The following is a 22362-nucleotide window of genomic DNA, read 5'->3' as shown; positions in this document are numbered from 1 at the left end:
AGAGGTCTTAATGATCTTGACAGACAAAAATCTGCCTGGCACAAATGTTAGGAATCTACAACAATTTGCTCCTCTTCCTGGAAACAACGGGCTCTCTACAATTAAATAAAACACTGAATCTGCTGTAGCTATGATTTCTTCAGCTCTGTCCCAGAAGTGCAGCATTCTTCTCTCACATACAACCTACAGTCTTGTTCCATCAATTTGCTGCAGCTGACCTCACCTTGCCTTCTCCAAAGGTTCACAATGCACTGTTAGGTTAGAAAATGACAAAGTCACCTATTTCAGACACTCAGCATAATCATGCTTGTAATAATGTTATAAAGGGCTCCATGCCCTTGAAGAGTAATGGAGAGTATGATTGAAATCCTCACAGGAGACTGATATATTACTTTAACAAATATTCAGCATCTGAGTGAATTCTAGAGGGGTAATGCTGTAAACATCAATATGGAGCATAATTAAAGCATATTATTGAGCATGTCTTGTTCTGAAAGAAATGGGATTAGTCCAGGACAAAACACCATTGTGCAAGCTCAATATGCTACCACATATCTCTAAGCCATTTCAGTAACTAACCAGTAACATTTTATTTGTCATCGCAGGTTAAAGACATTCTGACCTTAATGCATTCAAAACCAGTACCCTATTGCTGTTTGTCTACAAACACATAGTCTCTTTAAAATAGATACTGCCAGCTTTGCAGCACAATTAACATTAAATTTGGCCAGAATAATAGGAAGGAATCTCTCTACAGTGAGCACATCACCATGCCAACAAAGAGTAGGTAAACCAGGAGCTCACTCTCTCATCTTGCTATCCTTGTAACTCAAATTAAAGCTGTTTGAACTGGAAATGCAATTAACAGAAAAACAAATATTTTCTTCTCTTTGGAAATCTCATGCCCATGAATAATGGTAGTAAATACTAAGAAAGTCTTTTACACATTCTCAAGGTTTTTGTGTTAACAGAAAGACAGTTTTGTTTTCAACAGAAAGGGTTTGACTCAAGAGCTGCTTAATAGAATATTAACAGCAGTGTTGAAAGACAAAAGAAATTCAGCTCTTAAATATTGTCCCAAAGCCCTGAATTGTCTAGCCAGTTGTGGCCATATTACTAATGTGGTCAGGTACATTTCACATTCAGCAATGAAATGAACTCTGTGGGCACAAATTATCAGGAATAATGGATGTGTACTTGTGTCACAGTCTGTCCACTCTCTCCTGTGAGTAGTTGAAACCGGCCAGGAGTAACTGTTCCTTTGGCCAACCCTTAGCAATTTGATTTATTCCATATATGCCTTTTTTTATCAGTTACCCTATGACTGATGAGAAAAAAGCATGGATCCAACCAATTTTTCCCTTGGTGAGATTCAACATAATTCATATTTTATGCTGCACTATTTCACAATGCACACAACTTCATTTTGAATGATCTCATTGAATTAAACTTAAGAGAAAAGTTAATCTTGTGATAATGAAATCATAACACTTGAGCACAAGGAATCAATCTTCCTGAGTCACAAAAGCACTTATTAATACCATTAATGTTTAATACCCATGTTCATAATGGTCATTTAACTTACTTTCAACAAAGTTGGAATTTGATCAAGCTCCCTACAAGCCAAGAGTGTCTATTCACTCTCAACAGAACAGAAGAACACAATCCGAGCATTAATGTGTCTCAGACTTGGTTCTCAGAGTGACAGCCCATCACACGCTTCTCTACCTGGGAACTTCAGCTACTTCTCAGTTTCTCAGCTTAAAAGATTCAACACAAAACAAAGGCAACAACTTGGTCAGGTTAACACCAGACACTTTCTAAGACATCATATTAAAAGTTATGACTGCTGTCTTGGATGACAGTAGGCTACTGCTGTCTGACAACAGAAACAGATGCACCCAATACACCATCATTAAATTTCACTTTTAAATCACTTGTGACGGTTTTGTTGATTTGGTTTTGGTTGTTTTTTTTAAACAACACTACATTCCCTCCCTGGAGCTCCAGTGAGAACTCTAATATCACAGAGGAACAAAACCAAAGGCAAGCATGGATGATTTTTTTTACTATTCCCCTGAAAACAGTTTTTCCAACACAGATGACTAGCCTGCCTCAGCATTCAGTAACACAGCGGAGACTTTCTATGAACCAAACAATTTTGCTATAACCAAATATAAGATAGCAAAAAGTTACACACATTCTAACATCTGTAACATGAAAAGCCTAGACAGTGCAACTTTTAAAGCTACCTAGATGCTCTTGGACATGTTAACAACAAAGTCAGTGAAACGTGTTCTTGTATGTATAGGTACTAACACCAAACACTATGAATTTCACCCCAGCAGAAGTTTCTGCACAATAAAAAATGGAGACTAACTATTTTGGATACAAAATATGCCTAGGGCCCGAGGTCTTTGTGAGAATTTATGAGGAGCCTAATGGACAAAAAAAAAAAAATACAAATACAAATAAACTCTTTTCAATGAGCCAAACCTCTGTTTTCTATACAAAATCTTAATGTGATAAGAAGTTATTATATTTGCAGCTTGTACCATATCATCATGTTAATTTGTGCCAAATTTACAGATTAAGAAGATAAAGCACTGAAAACAGTTCGGTAAGATATGAAGCAACATACAAGTATTCATGGAAGCATGTGAAGAATTTGCAAGCTCTTATCTCTCCTTGCTGAAAAACAAAATCAAGCACAGTATTTTACTAACATTGTTTTATTTTTGTGCAATCTAGTGTCAAAATAAAAACATGTCAAAATAGAATTTTAAACTCAAACAGCATAGATGAAATATAGATGAGTTTTAAATATTTTCATCACATTTTTCTCAGCAACATATTTAAGGTTTAAAGAATTATGCTCTCAATTTTCATGTATGTTGGAACAATAACACAACTAACTTTTTCTAGAAGAAACTGGACTTGGGAAAAAAAACCCATCCAAACCAAGAGACTGAAAGTAATTCCTGTAATATTTTGCTATATCTTGCTTCAACTTACTGACCTCCTGGGGAGAAGAATTTTAGGAGACTGATGAGTGGCCCTTATTTAAAATAAAACTTCCGTGACAACATTCTTACACTAGTACTGAATTAAAAAGGAAGGGAAAAATCAGTAGACAGTCTAATCTTATGAAAATTAATATTTGAGGACAAAAGGTACATTATAAGAGAAGCTACTTTTTCTACATGGATGCAATAGGTTATGTTTCTATAAATGCAAATAGCTACATCATTTTAGTAGAAAAAGGTGTATCTTTTCAAAAACAAAGAATTAATAACAGCAGCATTATTTATTTTACTGCAAGTCTTATGATATCTGGTGGGTTTATTTTCTACCTTAAATTTTAGAGATCTTTCTATTTATAACAGAGATCTTTTATACCATAGCCTTCAAAACCTAGTAAATGCTTAAATGAAGGTGTCTGAGAAGGCACAGGCTCAAGCTGAACCAGGGGAAGTTTAGGCTTTTTTTTTGAAAAAAATTCTTCCCAGAAAGAGTGGCTCAGCATTGGAATGGGCTGCACAAGGAGGAGGGTCGAGTCACCATCCCTGGAGGTGTTTAAAAAAGACTTGATGAGGCACTCAGTGCCATGGTTTAGCTGATAAAGTAATGTTGGGTCACAGCTTGGACTTGATGATGTCAAAGGTCTTTTACAACCTAGCTGATTCTGTGATTCTGTGCATTCCCCCTCTAGTCAGGGAAGTGCTGACTGGATACCATAACCTGATCATGTTGACAGTCCCCCTTCCGTGCAATAGTAACCATTAGGGCTACAATATGAAACTGCAGTGCTTGTGGTGAGGCATCAACTCAGAGCTGTTGGTTCTTGTATGAGGAAACCAGAAAACAAGTGCAACAACTCAGCTGAAAGCACAGATCAGCCTGAATCTGAAGGTTAAGAGGGACAAAGATATTTTAGGTTTTCAAACATCCATTTAACATACAAGAATAGAAATAGGTAACTTCTAAAACCACTTTTGCTGAAAAACATGCTTCCATACTTTTGTAAGAAGCAGCTAGTTTGATATGCCGATATTTTAACTTCTAAAAGTACCCTAATGTGAATATTATAGGTTGTAGTGCTATTGTTCAGTATTTAAAGCAACAACAGCAGAGTCAGACATCTGTTTCAGGAAGCTGAACTCCTTACAGCTCAAAACAAAAATCTAAGGAAAATACATACTTTCTATGCCTAAACTGGGCCTGTGTCACATGCAGAGCTGCAAAGTTGCTTTCAGTTTAGGCAGGCTTTTTTTTCAGGAAAAAAATGCAAGAAAAATCTTCTCTTAAGAAGAAAAAGTCAAATAGCTCTGCAAGATACATAATGGTTTAAGCATACAAATTAACAATACAATAATAAAAATAAAAATCTTACAGAACTATCTCAGCTCATTGAAGAAGTGATGGTGGTAATGGTTTCTGAATGGCAAACAGTAGCAAACTAAAAAATAGTGTCACCATAACTCTCTCAAAAGTCATGTAAATTAGTGTCTGAGGACTGTGGAACAAACAAAGTTGTACAACACATCTTCATAAAGAAGAGCAATTAAATATGTACTCAGTTCACCCCTACAGTCCTCCTTCAGTACTAAACTTAGTTTCTTTGTAGGATGCGGACTGCAGGATCAGAGATAAGGGAAGTTAGAAACACATTCTTTCTAACCTAGAAATTGATCACACCCCTTATGTTTGCATATAAATTTACCTATTATCACCTGTGGAAAGTAAACATCAGTACCATCCTCTTTTGCAACAATCTGTCCAGCAACCAGCTCTATTTACAACTTACCACAATTTCTCTCGTATTTCTTATACCATGATCATAAATTTGTTGTAACAGTAATTTTGTAGAGGCTATTTCTGAAATCTCCCACTATTGGATTGAAAAATACAGTTTACTTAACACAAATAACCTGTTTTACTGTTTCTAACTGATACACAGACAAATCTAACATTCAGAAATAAACTTACTGTGTGGCTTTGACAATGTCCCAAGTGCTGTAATCATCAATGTGGCTTTTCCGTCCAAGAGATTCACTGTATCCATGGTTGTAATGGCTTTGAGGTTTTATTTCCTAAAGAAGAGAAACCTGCTTTTAGAAAGCAAATCACCAAGTTTCTGAGAAAAAGTATAAGCAAAAGCAGAACCAGTACACAATTCAAGGTACTATAATGTCATCTAAATGTGAGAGTGGTACATTTCTACATTTTGGAAAGCAGGCCACCCTATTTCCTAGTATAGTTCACAAACACTTTACAGAAAACACGACTTGCAATCACAGGGTTCTGCCAAACCTTATGCTTTTTTTCCTACTTGTACTTCTACAGAAGGCTAACAAAAGCTAAGAACAAATTTCTTTACATAGTATTGGGTTTGGGTTTTTATTTTCTGGTTTGCTTTACTTTGCTTTTATAAAGGCAACATAACATAGGCAGAAAAGCTATTTGCCATAAACTGACAAAGTTTCTCTCTGTTACTATAAATAAATGTTGCATTTCAAATAGCAGAGATTATCTGTGGATGTTTAAGCTGCGGGTCTCAAAGTGAATGGCATGACCATGACGTGCTTTTTGGCAGATACAGCTCCCTGACTTAATTCTGTTGATGAAGGGAAACACTTCCAGGCTCAGTGTTTCCCTTGGTGGAATCTATATTCAAGCACTGCATTAACACATCTCTAGGGCAGCAATAGACCATTTTATCTTTACAAACACATGAAAGCTCAGCAAGAGAAAATTGAACAATTAATTTTATACATCTTCTGGACAATTTTCTATGTGTTGCAGATGCTATGGCCATGCAATTCAGCATAGCTACATAAAAAAAAACCATGAAAACTGCAACACGGGTGAAAAAGAAAAAAAGAAAAAGAAAAAAAAAGAAAGAAAGCTCTCTATAAGTTCTAAAGCTTACTTTCCATTTTCCCCAACATACACTGCCATAAGAAGAATTATTACCTTTAATCGAAACCTGGAAAAACTTTTAAACACCTCATTAAAGGTGTTTAATTAAAACAATTCCAACTTCCACTTAGTTACTGAAATAAACAATCAACTTGTTCATTTTTATACTATACAGGTTTTTAATTTTTTTTTTAATAAAAATAAATGAGTCAAGACAATGATCATGCAGTGCACCTAACCTTAACAAGGATTCATATTCCCTAATCTCCACTACCACCTCTCTCCCAAGGTGCATGTTGCCCTGTTAGCTCAACTGACTAAGAGATGCATTACAGGTAGGGACAGTTCCAGTTGCCAGCAGGAGCAGGCCTTCCTGTTTCTCAAGTTCTCTCAGAGGGGCAGTAATTTCTGCAAAGGAAGATGTTGGGCATAATGAGAAATAACTTATTCTGTCCAGCTGTGGCTAGTGAGCCAAAGTGTTTTCTTGCTTCCTGGGGCATTAACCAGCTCTCCATTGAATGGATGGGAGTTCAAGTGAACTGCCCTCTAACCCTTGGATGTTATTCATCTTGGCTGCTGTTTTAAAATAACTACTTTAACAATATTACATACATAATCTCTTTCAAAGAGGCTAAAAAAATAAAGTCTGAAACCCACATTTTAAGTATTTGTAGATTTCAATATGCTGAAGTACCTCTTAGGTTGAAGTCTAAAATCAGTTATAACTTCAGAGTAAACTATCAAGAAATTAGTCTAGTTGCAAATCTGGAAACTCTTGAAATTTATTTAAAAACTAAGTAACTTCAGTTGAACATGTTTGTACTCATTACATACAATATACCTATTCCAGATAGGAGGAAAACAGATTCAAGTAAGAATTTCTAATGCATTAAATATATTTTGTTGCACTAAATTAATATAGTAATTAATACAGTTGGAAAAATTATGAAAATTTATATACTAAAAAAAAAAAAACTTTCAAGAAACTGAAGTACTCAGAGCTTTAAAACCAGAAAACATCAGTTAACACTGATGACTAGTGCAGGAAGTCTTCATGTTCAAAACACATTTATTCTTATGCATGATTTTTCTCCAAAAAACTGAAGTTTTCCATTTCACACAGTACCTTAGTGATCAGTAGATTATATCCTTTTTTTTCTTACCACAATGTTATTTTGCAGCATTTAATTTTTCTTCCCTAGCCTGGAAAATTGCCTAGATGAACCAATTAGCCATTGCCAGCCCAGCAGGAAGATTGCTCTGTTCCATCTCTACAGGAGAGACAACCTAAAAATGTAACAGGGCATCTGCTATCATCCAAATTGCATGTTACAACCAAACCTCTTACAGTTCAGAAACATAGCTCTGCTTTCTATCTGAAAAAGGTAACAGCTTAACCTAACCAGTTTTTCTTCCCCAGCTACTAGATAAGCCAGAGATAGATCATTTATAGAGAGAGTTGAGCTCATATTTTATGTTTAGGAATAATTGAAACAACTCCAAAAAATCCTTAAAGTTTTATGAACATCACAGCCTCCAAAATCGTATCATGGAGTCTTTTATATCACAGTGTAAACTGTGGAAAAAAAGATTACTTTAGATGTGCCTGAGAAGAATATGCATACACTGCTCATTTTGGAAGTAAATCTTTAACAGTAAATCACAGCAAAGCATATAAAATCTGAATTCCCAGCCAATATAGTCAATTCTCTGCAGCCTGGACACAGATTCCCAATCTTAGACTTGAAATTTTTACTCATTATTATCTATGCAACTTGACAGCTGCATGCTGGCTACTTTAAGTGCCATTCTACAGGGGTAATTCTTACCTGGCATTATGAGTTTATGAGCTTGGTCTATGGCTGTAATCTGCAAAGTAACCTCTGGGTTCCTAAACCAAAAAGGTATCAGGAATCAGGAGAAAAGAAAACCTGGATTTTGTGAATCACAGTAATAGGTGATAGGTGATTTGGACGAAGTCAGTGCAAATAATGCTTACACACTATGCTTGGCTGACAAGGCAAAAATGAAAGAAGCAAAGTAGCAACTAGGAACTGAAAATAATTGTTTCAGCGTTCTGAAATTCCTGTGCAGGGCTAGGGCACCGGAATATAAGTGCAGAAGAATTGTTCTTCCTAATTATTCTACAAAGAATAATTTAGAAAGAAATAACCAAAGACTAATACTAAGACAATGCAACACAGGTTTACAGCACTAACTGGGCAAGCTACCAAAAACAGGAAAACAACTGACAGCCCAGAATAGAAGACCCTTAGAAGACCTGCAATGACTGAATGCAAACTAGGTATCTGCTCAAGGGGGCATATTTTCCTTTTCTAAACTATAAGCATAGCAGTTTAAAAGACTGCCATTAAAAAACCTGTTGATATTAAACACAATCTCTTTTTACATGCATTGCTACCACAGACAATAGTTTCAACAGGCACAACCATCAGATACTGCTGTAACACATCAGGCACCTCCTTAACTGGACAGCAGGCTGCCTGAACAAAGCTCCCTCTGCCCAGACATCACACAGCCTGCCCAGCCCCAGCAGGACCAACTGCAGTGCTGCTACACCTGGGGGAATTTGCCCAGAGTGGGTCATTTTGCATCAGCAGCTAAACTAGAAAGAAATCACACCTAGGACATTTACACAATATCTCTTTTCAGAGTTAACAAAAAATAGTAACACACAAAATAGAGATTACTTCCTCCATCTTGCTGGACAGAAGAGAAAGCTCAACTTTTAAATTCTACAATGATCTAGATTACCTGCCTTCCATTAGTAAAGACACAGAAGCATAAAAAAGTGAAAAATTGTGAGCATAGGCTTTTAAGTTCCCATTTAAAAGAATGCACCTCCCCTAAATTCATACACCTTTGCACAAATTTTAGGAATATACTTTAAATTCTTGAAACTACTACGACTCGTTTAAACATATGATACAACAGATTGATAATAAAGTAGCAACATAACATTTTGAGCCTAGAGTATAAACTGCATTCACAAATGGCTTCAACATTTCCCAAGTGTTAACATGTTTTCCCTTTTTTGATGAAAACATTTATTCCAAGAAAATATAATTTTTCAATGATGATCCACTGTCAAAAAACCTTAACAGCCAATTAAAAGATAAAAAGCTAATTGACACTCAAGTGCATTTGTTTTCTGCTATCTTGATCTTTAGTGACAATGGCTATTCCCCAGCTGAGTCAGGAAAACCAGGAAGAAGACAGTAGGGCAGAGACCTTATGTCACTAGCAAAGTTGGAAACACTAGATGTCTAGTTGTTTCATTCTGTTTCAAGGAGCCATTTTCAAGTAGGACTTGAGCCAACATTGTTACCTTCGCTGAAATGGAGAGTTCATTCCGCTGCCCACTCTCACCCACTGCCCGTGGTTCGGTGCTCCTGCTGCCTAACTCAAGCCAGCTTTGAGACTTGGAGCTGTGGTCACACCACGCCCACTCCTCTCATTACAGGACAGGGGAGGGGAGAAACAGATAAAACTCAATCTTTTAGTAGCACAGAAAGCTGAATCTGTTTCTCCTTTGAAAACAAAGGCTCCAGAGCCACTGACAGAGAGAAAGCAAGCCAACAGAAGGCAGCAGGAACATTTCTGCACCTGCTAATTGTTAATTTGACTAAGTAATCATGGACAACACACTTCAGCTTTTCAACAACCAAGAAGTTGAGCTGATAGGTTGAAGAAAATTCTTCTACTTAGAAATTAGTAGAGTTGGATGGTATGGAAGCTTACAAAAAAGACAAATTTTGCTCATCAGAGCATTATTTGCTTCTCCCATTCCTACCAAGGATCACTTCTAGATGAGCTTCCCACTTCAGTGACTATCCTTTGACAAGGCCCTAATCACTCATATGCATCTGTGACTATTTTGTCATTACTCATTAGTCAGAAAATATGCAGACTGCTTGCACAGATGCACAAGTAATGCAGCGTAGAAAAAAACAAAACAAAACACAAAGGAGAATAATGCTTTAAAAACAACAACAAAAAAGACATATTTTGGTAAAAAAAGAAACAACACAGAAAAAAGCAAACCTCCTCTGGAAAACAGGACCAGTAAGACAGGGAGAGAGAAGATAATGCAAAATACAAAAGATAACTCCAAAGGAAAAAAGCATGAAGCACAACAGAGAGGAGAAGGGAAAGCATTTATTCTTGGAAGCTCTGCTAATATCAGCATTTCCAATCAGTCCTCCTCTCAACCAAATACGTAATAAAGTTATGCTCATTTCCCCTCCGTACTCAAAGCTTTTAATCTTTTCCAATAAAAAATTGACTAAATGAAACAAGCTTAAGAAGGATTCTTAGAATAGTATTTACAGAAAAAAAAAAATAAGCAGTTATGCATGAAAGAATAAGATGACCAAGACTGAATTATTCTGAGATAGCAATTTCTTAATTCACAATTATACACAGCAGGAGGATATGAATAGGTCAATATGCCTGCTTGGACATAAGGAAGGGAGGAAAGAACTGCTGCTTACAGCTGCCACACATGGCTCTGGTAGGCATTAACAGATGGCTAGGTCTGCTTTCCCTTCAACATTATGCAATGTTGCTGTAAGGAAGAGATACCATGATCAAAATCAGACACTCAAATTCTGAATAGTTACCAAGATCATTGAGACTTACAGTGAAAATACTAAGAGATTTTAAAATTAAAACTTAGAAATAAAATATTCCATACTATTGCACCTGTTTCTTAATAGAAAAGAAAGCACTTCATTTTTAATTGATGACTACACTATTTCCATATCTGGCTGCAGTCAGAGAATCATCATAAAATTGGAAGTGACTGCAACTGTTTCAGGGAAGCTAAATAATAATTCTCATGTATGTATGTTACATTTAGCAGGGACTACTGGAGGTTAGTATTAAAGAATTCCTTCCCCCATATTTGGGTGTTCAATTTCCCTCTTCTTCATTTACTATAATACAGTGCTTTATAATTTGCACTCCCAGTTTTCCTCCTACTTTTAAAAAGGTGCAAGAATCTCTAACAAATTTATATATAGTTATTTGCATATTATAAACACCCACATTCATTTATATACACAAAAACTAGTCACTCATGAACTAACATTAATAGAAAAATGCTCCCAAAATAAACCACAAGCAAATCAATCACACACAAACAACAACAAGGAAGAGATACTGCTGGTATTTTAGATTTTTTAATGAAAGATCTTTTTCTAAACTTTATGGTAACTTTCCTTCCCCTACCTCTTTAGCTAACTCTGCAATCCACAGTGTCACAGAAACAGAGGCTAAAATTTGTTGGTTTTACGGGCATAAGAAGAGTATCTTTTTCTTCTCTAGAAACCAGTTTCTCCCAACATTTACTGCTGCAACAGTTAATCTAACAGTTGACTGTCATCAAGGGAGAACTGTCTGATCCTTCTCATACTCACACAAACACCTAGCCCAGAAAGTTAAGAATTCTCTAGGGCTATGTAGGTTCATAACTTTGAGGAGCCAGACTGTTCAGCAGCTATGAACTGTTAGATTGTCTGGACTAGGATGATTCATACACACCTTCAGTTTAGCTAATCCATGCTAGAAAATTTCTGCCTAAACCAGGCTACAGTCTCCATGCGAAAAAAGCATGCCATACCATTTATTTTATGAACTGATCAAACTATGCATTTTAAAAAAAGGTTCAGTGTTTGGCTTGCAAATACATACCACCAGACTTGCCTTAATGGTTTATCATTAAACATTAACATTAGGATTCTCCCTGCCTCTATTATAGCACTAAATTACACAAAATGATAAAATAAACTTCCATTCAATGGTATTTCTGTTGCTGCTTTGCATTACTTTCAACATTTTACTGCATTTTGTGAAGTCTGTTCAGTTTGCCTCCTACAATTTTGGTCTAATTGCACAGCTTCATGCAGTAGAAGAAAAGATGCCTTTATGAAAATCCCTGGAGAAACTAATTACAGAATACATAAACAATGGAAATAAATCTGTGCCTAGTAATATATTTTTAATCAATCTATAGTTTAAATTGACAATGTTTTCTTTAAAAAGTGATGAAATAAGATTGCGAAAAGCCTCACCTCAAACACCATAAATCAGTCCTTTTGCTGCTACAGATTTCCACCCACATGCAAGTCAGGCATCACACTGAGAGCATAATCCTGCACACTCTCCAACACAGATCTAATTTTTTACATAACGAGTTAGAGATGCTCAACTAGAGCCCTTAATCCAACCACTCTATGCAGAGGTCAGAGATCATGTGATCTAAAGCACAGCTGATAATGATAAGTTATATTTCTTTAAAATAAGCACCCACAACCAGTCAATTGTTTTCTAGTAATTTCCTTGAAGATGCTCCTAAATTGTACAGTTGTACTTTAGGAAGCCATAGCTTCAAAAACAGGCTTTTCAAGAGGCTTTGTATTTGCACACACAGCATCAAAAGTAAGTGCTGTTTAAAAGAGCTACATTTACTAGCCTTTTTAAAGGTTAAAAAAAAAATAAAAGTTTAAAATGCTATGGTGTAAAGCTCACTACAAAGCTTTTGTTTAGTCAGCAACTTACGTTAACATGTACACATATCTTTCTGGCTTTCTTTTCAAGGAGTGGTGTATTATGTTCTCAGCCAAAAATCTCAGGTCTTTGGCAAAAATGAAACTATTCTTTTCCAAGTGACTTACACAGGTCTGGGTTTCACAATACACAAGCTTACAGAGCTATCACCCTAAAAAAAAATATCCCTGAAAGACCTAGCATTAAGAGAGCCAGTCATGAGATTAGTTTACATATTTCATTCTTTTAAACCACTAAACTTCAAAAACACACCCAAGTATATGTCTAGCAAAATACTGATACTTAGCTACTTTTAAAAATACACAGAAAAGGGTATTTTTAAAAGTCTTTTACAAAGGTAGATGCTTTTTCCATCCATCAAGAATTAGATCACCAGCAAGCACACGATAGAATGAGCAGTCAGCCTAGCTACAGATGCTCTTTTCTCCTTGGATGATACAGGGAAAATAAGTTAGTACAAGTTCTGTTCAATCCTTAAAAAAAATTCAACTGACTATTCCCATCTCAACTTTGAAGTAGCCAATGGAGCCTCACATCAACACCAGCAGAGCAAACTCCCATTCCCACTGTTAATTAACACAGGGTGGTTGACCCACCACAATTAGGAAGTGCATGAAAGGTGTTTCTAGTCACACTAATAGACAATCTTCTGCAGCAAATGAGACAGCTCAGTGAATCCATGGTCTAACACTGCAGAAGGGTCCCATTCTCTCCACTCCTCACTTTTCAAACCAGGACTGCCAGCTCACCATCTACCTTCTGTCTACACTTTAGTGCACTTGACCCTCCCAAGAGTAGGCTTAGTGAACTGGCAAAGATTATTCACAGTGGTTTTTTTACTGGATGCATTTTCTACTGATTTACTTTCCTGAACTGGCTCATCCTGGGAGCAGACAAGCATCACTGGCATAGGAGTGTACCTGGAAGCACCTAAATCACAATCAGCTTAAGACAAGCTAAAAGTGACCTGCAATCAGGCAGGTGACCACACTCCTGGTCCTGGCTGCACCTTCTCCATTACCTCCTCCCCTTTCTCACAACAGCACAGAAAAGATGTCAGATTAGGTCATAGTTTCAGCAAGCAAGTACCACCCCAAGTCACCCACTGGCCACACAATTGCAAGAGCTCACTCCAAGAAGGGTGAGGAGCTGAGTTGAGAACAGTTTAAACCAAATCATAAAAATTACATCCTTCAGAGCCAGCAATGCAAGTGTTCTCAGAGCACACTCTGATGTCCTCCCTCTTGCTACTGCACTCCCTCCTTCTTGAGACATCTTCTGATCTTAAGCAGCTTTCCAAGCTCTGACCACAGCATGCCCACTACCCTCTACTTTTGGTACCTCCTCCTTTATAGAGACAATCAAGGAAACACTTGCACATACCTCAGGGCATCCTACAAGCCTAGAAAGAAATTACTAGATTTCAAAATTGCACAAGACAAATTGTAGTCTAATGTTACACTACATACTGGGCATAACAGGCCCAAGGCTTCCATTCAGCCAGACTCTCTTTGACTTCAGAAAAAGCTTTCTACTCTGCTCCACAGTCTCATTTGTAACATACCCCAGTGTTTCTCTCAGCTACAAGGATACCATGAAAGTCAAATCTTTATCTCATACTGTCTTTGAAAAGCCAGAGGACTGTGTGCACGCTGAAATACCAATTACTGAGACTGCTCCTATCTAAACATGTCAGTACCAATGGCAATGTTGTTCAGTTTTCAAGCAAACAGCAAACAAATATTTTCCTCCTTAATTCTGTACATTTTCTACCACATTCATAAAGTCTCATTATTTCCTAAGCAAACAGGCAAACACAGTGAAAGAAGCACTGCTGAAAGACAAATCTTCTGTGAAATCTGAGAGAAATAAGGCCTGTGCTTAATAAGCAAAAGCAAACTGAATCAACACAAATTTGGGTAAAACCAGACATTTATCTCTTATGCATTAAAAGATAAATTAATAAATTAAGAGATGTCTCAAAACACATTTTTAACTTTAAAATCACTTACTGCCCAAATCAGTAGAAGATATCTAGAACAAAAAATGTAAATAGCTGAAAACTAGTTTAAGTGTCTTACCAGATGCCCAAGAAGCCACTAAGAAAAAGACCAGATGCCGAAAAACTGCACTGTTTCAAAGACAACTGTACCAAAACAGCTATTTTAAAAAAATCTTGCAAGAATAGCAATTGAAGCATTAGCAATGATCATGACAAACTAGAAAAATAAGAAAAAAAAAATGCTAGCAAAAGGATACAATACCTCCCTATCCCTAGAAGGAACCCTAGCAATAAAATAAATTAACAAAAGTTGTCAAGATTACAAAGAATGATAGAACTGTCAATAAAAACACAAAACCACGAAATCTGAAAATGTTCAGTAAATGCAGAGTAAGGTCTGGCCAGAAAATTTAAAGTGCCCCAATAAAATGCTTTCTAAAGAACAACAAGTATTAAACTTCTGTAAAATACAGGTTGTTTGGGCCAACCATATAGTCCAAAAGATGTGAATATTGCTATTCATTAAGCCAGAAGAAACTCCTGCAGTGTGGATACAAGATGATATGGGTTATAAATGGTTGCCATTTAAAATTATTGCTGGCTTTTCTACGCTTTGATATAAAACTGACAAAAAAGCAAATACTAATAATATAGCAGACTAGCTAAGACTACTACCATGGCTTCACAGGAAATTAAACCTGTCACTTTTATTTGATAAATTAGTAGCAATGGTCAAACACAGTTATTGTCCAAAGTGCCTGGGTTAGTAGTGCCTGATATTTTAATTAAGAAACTAGAATATAATGGAAGTTAATGTGGTCTATTTTGCATGTACTAAAAACTACAGGTGAGCAAGCTTTATTCTTATGATTTGCTTTGTGACTATTATACATACTCTCCTAGTTAAGGAATATGCTCCAAAAGAACCTCATCTTGTTTTTTTCTGTAGCTCCCATTTGAAACCCCCAGAAAAGTGTCAATATGATAACACTGAGCATCCTTCAGAGGCTGTACCTTGACCCATCCTCTTTTACCATTGGATCCAACCTAGAAGTAAACAACAGAGATAACTCCTACTGGGAGGAGAGGGCAGGAAGTGTGTGGAGAGAGAAAAAGGGAATAACTAATACTCTTTCTAATACAACTTGGGGAATGTTGGGACAAGACAAAAATAGGGTTTTTTAAATATCAACAAAAGCAAAGTTCTAAAATAAAGACCCATCCTAGAAACTACCTCGAAGGGATGGTCATTATCTGAGTACAAGTTTCTAGTGTGACACAACTCCCAATAAAACCAGTTCAAATATATGTATGGGGAATGATGAGTAGGAATCACAGGATGGACCTTGAAGTCCATCTAGTTCCAACCCCTGTGCTGTGGGCAAGGACACCTCTCACAATAGTTCAGAACCCCATCCAGCCTGGCCTTGACTTCCAGGGATGGGTCAGCCAGAGAGTGTTTGCTGCCACAGCTGTGTGACTGCCAGAACAGTGCTCTGCTCCCAAGTGCCTGCTACAGCTACTGAGAGCAAAGCCATCAAAACACAGGAAGAACAAATGAACATGAGAGACTCAAAAGGGTCAGGAAGACTGCAGACCATAACAGTAGTCCAGGGATCTGATAATCATCCACATATTAAATATATACAGAGAGACCTATATTTGGATAGATCTCACAAGATGTAATGAACAGAAATAAATTAAATTCAGACTAGAAACATGTTTAAGTCTTAAACAGACTAATTATATTTGAGGGCAACTTCCCCAGTTAAGCAATATGACCTATTACCATAGGATTTTTTTTTTTTTTTTACTTTATAGTTAGTACTCTGGCAATAAAAAAAAATTAGTTTAAAAAACTTCAGCCTGTGATGTAGGGTTGGATCTGCAGTCCTGTCCATCCTCAACCTCTAAAACTACCCAAGATACACAAAGCAAGGCTCAACCTTCAATATCAAGTATGTTAATTTGTCTGAGACTTCACAATTCTGTTGTCCTTTCTAAGCAGTATAATAAGTGATACCTGATCTTTGAATGAGCTCATAAATGCAAGCCTAGTCTCCAGAGTGATCCTGACTAAACAACACAGTAATTCCTGTATCTGCACAGGACAACTAAGAACAATGTGACCTCCAGTACAACATCAACAATATCTACAGAACTCCATGGAGAATAGAGCTGGATATATTCTGAAATACTGAACAGAAAAGAACTAAAAAAAAAAAAAAAAACCTCAGAAAAAGCTTGTACTTGTTTTCTTCAAATCACCAATAAGGAATACAAATAGATATGCTTCTAACTTCCTAAGTAGTCACAAACTGAACCACAAGGAGAAAAAAGTAAAAAAGATAAGAATGATGGCTTCCCTCTGGAAAAATTCCTGTCAAACAGAGCCCATAACTGTTAAAAATGCTTTTCAACTTTGCAGGAAGATTGTTCTTGGACAAGACTTTTTAAAGGCCAAGAGATGTCTGTAAAAACAGTAATTTTCATCTTTCTCAAATATATCCCACACCACCTGACACTGCTAAATGCACTACACTGAAGTAACAATCCAGATCTTCCTCCCCAGTAATAGTTCTTACCATTTAGGAAGAGATGCAGCTCTCAACAGCTGCAATACCTTTGGCAGTTCAGTCATACTAGGCACATATCTAGAATATTTTTCAAATACAAAGGTGCATTACAAGAAAAATCCGTTTTCTAAGTCTGTGCTGCCTCCCTGCCCCTTGAATTTCAAAACAAAACATCCAAACCTATCATCATCTACCATAGAAGAGCCAGGAATTTACTCTTATTTAGAAGATCCAAGGAATTTAAAGTCAGAAGGTCTGTTGTCCTATTAAAACAATTTAATCAAAGATAACAAACATAATCACCATGAGTAGCATTCCCATACCAGGGCTACACTGTATAAAAGGAAGCAGAGCTTGCTATTCTGTCACACTCAGAAACCTGAACGCTGAGAAGGAAACAAACCAGCAGGGACCACTCAGCCCAATGGCACTCTGCCATCGAAAGGGTGCCCTGCATTCCTCATAATGGAGCTACTATATCCCACTGCAGGTCAACCAGTGCCGTGTCCACTCTGAGACTGGCACCCACGGGGCTCCCTTTGGTCGACCAGGCACTTCCCAGTCCTGCTGAAGAATTCATGTATATGAATCTGAGTCACTACAACACAGTCACTACACTCCTCCACAGCCACATATTTGACACAATGCTCAGTTATCCATTTGTGGAATTAAAAAACTTGAATTTGGTCTATAGAAAGATTGCTGAACTCCAGCTGAAAACATCAACAGCTGGATAATCCACCACTGCCCTCCTTCCTTCATTACAATGATTACTCACCCTCATTTACCACTTGTGCTTTTCAATTTGACCCCATTCAACTTCACTTTCCATTCACTGGATCTTGTTAAAACATAAGCTGAATAAAGCACTGGATTTAAGCAAGAAAATATTCACATAGGGGAAAAAAGAAGATACCTCTCACCTCTTCAGATAATGTGAACAGGGTTTTTTGCATTATTTAAATAAATTTTAATTCTTTCCCATACAATATTTAAAAATAACTTTAAAAGACAAAACTTCATCATTAGCATTACCACATGTTCAGGCAAAAATCATCTCCTTGTTCTTATACATTTTTAAACAAAGCATTATACTGAGAACTTCTGCTGAACTGCTTGTTCATATTTGTATCCTATCAGTCAATAACTTTTGGGATACAATCCCATGCATATGCTCCTTACCTTCAGCACACTGCTTCAAGGTGTGCCTTGCTTTACCAGCATAATTTCATGTGAATTCTAGATGGTTTTGTACAGTTCCATCCTCCTTGCTTAGCACCCATCTATTTTGTTTGTCTGCAAGTTTTATTATTGACAATTTTGATATTACGTCCAAATCATTAAAGAAAAATTCCGAATCTAGTAGACTAACTCCTCCAAGACTTTTAGGAGCAATGAAATTCAGGAATAATCCTAACAACTACTACCGAGATGTATCAGTTAGCCAGCAGCTCTCCAAGCATTTATCACATACTATAAGATCATTCTACAAGTATCACACGTGCAATTAAAATTATTTGTTGTACTTCATCACTAAAATTTTCTTCAGAAGCTTGTTGTTCCACTAGCAATCTAAGAGCCACAAAAGTGGAATCTATACTGTCATACTAAACTGAACTTGTCATAAGGCAAAATAAATACCCTTGGAAAGAAGAGTCTATTAATAAAGTTCAGCTTGCATTCACGAGGGAGGGAGCAACAGAGGCCCAAGAACTCAGTCAGCAAGGTACCACACAAATCCCACACTAAAAGCACTCCCACCATAAGTTGCCTAAAGCATTCACATTTCCATTAGTTTCTACCTCTTCTTACTAAAACTAATTAATCACTTTAAACAGTCTTTCATGATATGTCTTTAGAACTTCTTTCCTACAACATTAATATTGTGTTCATATTATTTCATGGCAAAATGCAAAGTCTTAGAGACCAGATAAAAACAAACACATCCCTTAAAAAAAAACCAAAACCAACCAAACAAAAGACCCCCCAAAACTTCAAGCAATTTGAAAGTAATCCAAATTAGTCAACACAAAAAGACAGTAAGAAGCAAAAATAAAAAAGCATACAAAAATACCTGAGATACCCAAAACAAACAACAGTACCATGAAAAAAAGTGGTTAAGATTTTGACAGTCCTATAAAAAGCATCAGTTTTAAATGTACACAAATATTGAAACTGATTATGTGCTCCAACATCACGACTTACATAAGGATATAGTGCTATTTCCTTAAAAAGTAGAAATCACCATGTATTAAGGCCCCTGACCCTCAAAAACAACTGAACTCAGATGCACTGCATTGTTCAGTGGGTAGATCTGTCACAATACAGCTTGGCTATGGCACACAAGATTTTAAAAGAGTCTGTTAACAGCCAGTCTGTCTCATCACCAATATGAAAAACATCCTTTTCTTTTAAAGCTTATCTGTACAAAGACTTCAGGGAATAAGGAAACACTCACTGAAATCCATGTAGAAACTATCTTGTGAGTAAGATCTAGCTGGACACACAGCATTTCTGGAAAAATCTAATGAAACTCCCTCCAAACTAGTGATATTTATTGCATATTAAAAAATTCCAGTTGATGCTACAGCACATAATATATATTAACCTCCTTTCCCATCTTTTGTGCACACATTCAACTTTATGCATCAAAGGAACAGTACAAAATTCTACCAATTAACTAGCTAGACTACCAATGAGAGATTTCAGCTTGCCACATAGTAATTACTCAAAGTTAACAAACACTAGTCTTCAATCTTTAAAATAAATGGATTTCTGACAAGCTGTAAATGCTTTTTATTCCATTTTCCAGTCTTAGATTGACTATCTAAAGTTTCCACAAGTTAAGAACACTTTCTTTCAAAGAACATCAACATCCTACCGTCTGGATCACCACTGAAAACTAGTGTCACTTCTGAAAATCATCAGACACTGATACTGAGGGCACTGCATCTAGTTTGACTCCAGTTAGTCTGAAAAAATGTGTAGCAACAGTCCACACACATTCATTAAAATAAATCCCCCAAAAAACAACAACAACAACAACAAAAAACCAAAAAACAAACAAACAAAAAAACCCTCAAAAACAAAATAAAAAACAAACAAAAAAAAACCAAAAACGAGACACTTACTTGGAGTTTATTACTAGCTAATTACCTTTCAGAAAAGACCGGTCTATTGTAAAGTCTTGAGCACAGTTCTGAGAAGTAGAGTAGGTAAGGTACACGACTTAGCATATAGGGGCCTACAGAGCCTTTCAGTCACAAATTAAACTAACAGTCTTTTAAGACACTGTTTAAGAAACAGATACCATCTGTTTAGCAAGAACTGGAGCCTGACATAGGCACTTATCTGTTTTGTAGGCTGAAAAATCAATTCTTACAGTCCTTAACGTATCAGGTGACAAGTCCATATGTAAAAGCTTTTCTAAGCTATTTAAAATACGTTTCAAAACAATCATACTAGTCCTCAAGAATAGACACATGCTGCTGACGGTGGGCGGCCCAACAGAAGGGTAACAAAAATGGCACGAAACGACCTCTACATGTTACCTGCAAACAATTCTCCCTTCGTCAACACAGTGGGGAAAACAGAGCGCTTGCTCTCACGCACACAGGGAGCGCGGGGCCGGATGGGGAGCGGGAGCTGCACACAGTGCCATCCAAACCCAAGGAAACACCTATTCCCCGAGCCGCTCTCCCGGGGCAGCCGGGCCGGGCCGGGCGCTGCCGCTCGGGGCCGGTGCGGCGGCACCTCCCGGGGCGCCTCTGCCCCCGCCGCTGCTGCGCCCCCGCCCCGGAGCGGCGGCACCGCCGGCCAGGGCGCACGGGAGTGCCGCCGGCGGACCTTGCACCGCCGCCCGCCTCCCCGCCCGGCCCGGCCCTGCCCTGCCCGGCCCGGCCCGCCGCCGCCGCGCACACCCAGGCCGGCGGCGGGGGGCGGCGGCGCACCTCCCGCCCTTCGTGCACCCCGCCCGCCCGGCCGCCCGCCGAGCTCCGCTGCCTCCCGCTCCGCGCCGGAACGCCGTCCCGCCCGCGCCCCGAGCCCCGCTCCCGCGGCCCGCTCCCCCCGGGCGAGCCGCTCGCACCTCCGGGTGCAGGATGGGGACGCAGCCCGCCTCCTTCTCGTACTCCTCCAGCGGCGCCGCCATCTTCCTGCGAGCCCCGCGCCCGCTGCATGCCGGGTAGTGCGCGTGCCCGCGGCCGCCCCGCGCGCCGCCGCTGCCTGCGAGGGCCCGCGCGCGGGCGGGCCGTGCCCGAGTATGGCCGGCTGTGTGTATAGGTTATTTATATATTTGCAAATAGGCACACGCACCGTGTTTTATACAGGGTGCGTGAGTATATGGGTGTACACCCACCATGCTTTTGGAAATACCGGTATCCGTCCTCCTGGAATCAATATTTAGTGTAGCAGGGGTTTGCGGAGATAGCCCTAGTAAGGAGTGAGGTTCACTACAGAATGGAATGTGAGACAAGACAGCCATTCAGCTTCTACCTTTAATATAGATTTGGTTCCGCACTAAGCAGTGTCTGTCCATTTTTCGTTTGGAGTTATCTTCACGCCTGCTCGGGTAGCAAAGACAGGATAGGAATAACCAGTAAGGTTTTCATTAGGTTTTTGCCATCAGCTGCGGGATGTTTGAAACCCCCCAGCAGTCCTTAGGCCTTGCCGAGGATGCAATTCCTTCCTTCCAACCATTTGTGCCTACACAACAACACGCGCACCCCGCCCGGGCGGCTGCAGGTTACAGAGAAGCCTTGGAGCGCTTTATTTCTTTTCTTTTTTTTTTTTTCTTTTTTTTTTTTTTAATAAATTACATTTTAATAAAAAACGGTTTTGCAATTACAGAATGTTATTGCTGGTTTGACTGCTGTTTTATATTGCTATATCTATGGTGCTGTCATTTGCCTTTGTGAGAAAGGGACCTTTAGATAATACATTTTGTTGTATCATAATACATTAAGCTCATAAGCCTAAAACCCTACAATGATATTCTCTTCATTTCTCTTTCCTATCTCATGCAAAATGTAACAGAGGAGCACTAATAAAATCTGACTGCAGCATTATTAAAATGTTAAACCATAAACGTCTTTTTTTTTCTGTATTTAAATTCAAAATTGTGAAAAAGAATGACATAAGATTTAGAAACCGGGGGTGTGAAACAGGTCTCAAAGCACATATTTGAAACCATAAGGACTGAAGTGCTAAAAGAGCAGAACAAGACACAGAATATACAGGAGAGGATCTTTTTTTAACTGTCTATATTATTAA

General features: G+C 38.0%; 1 protein-coding gene across 1 annotated transcript in view; it reads right to left on the bottom strand.

The window, feature by feature from the left end:
* ZDHHC17 (zDHHC palmitoyltransferase 17) overlaps nucleotides 1-21326 on the bottom strand; it is a 65070-nt gene extending 43744 nt beyond the window's left edge. Inside the window, exons 1-2 of the mRNA XM_079304167.1 lie at nucleotides 21179-21326; nucleotides 4990-5093 (exon numbers count right to left, since the gene is read on the bottom strand). Coding sequence (XP_079160293.1) covers nucleotides 4990-5093; nucleotides 21179-21241 — 167 coding nt within the window. The 5' untranslated portion in view covers nucleotides 21242-21326. The remainder of the gene's footprint in view (nucleotides 1-4989; nucleotides 5094-21178) is intronic.
* Between the last annotated feature and the right edge of the window lie 1036 nt (nucleotides 21327-22362).

Source organism: Erithacus rubecula (assembly GCF_903797595.1).
Source record: "Erithacus rubecula genome assembly, chromosome: 4".
NCBI lineage: Eukaryota > Metazoa > Chordata > Aves > Passeriformes > Muscicapidae > Erithacus > Erithacus rubecula.
Note: the sequence above shows the minus strand (reverse complement) of the source record. Positions and strands in the feature narration are given on the sequence as shown.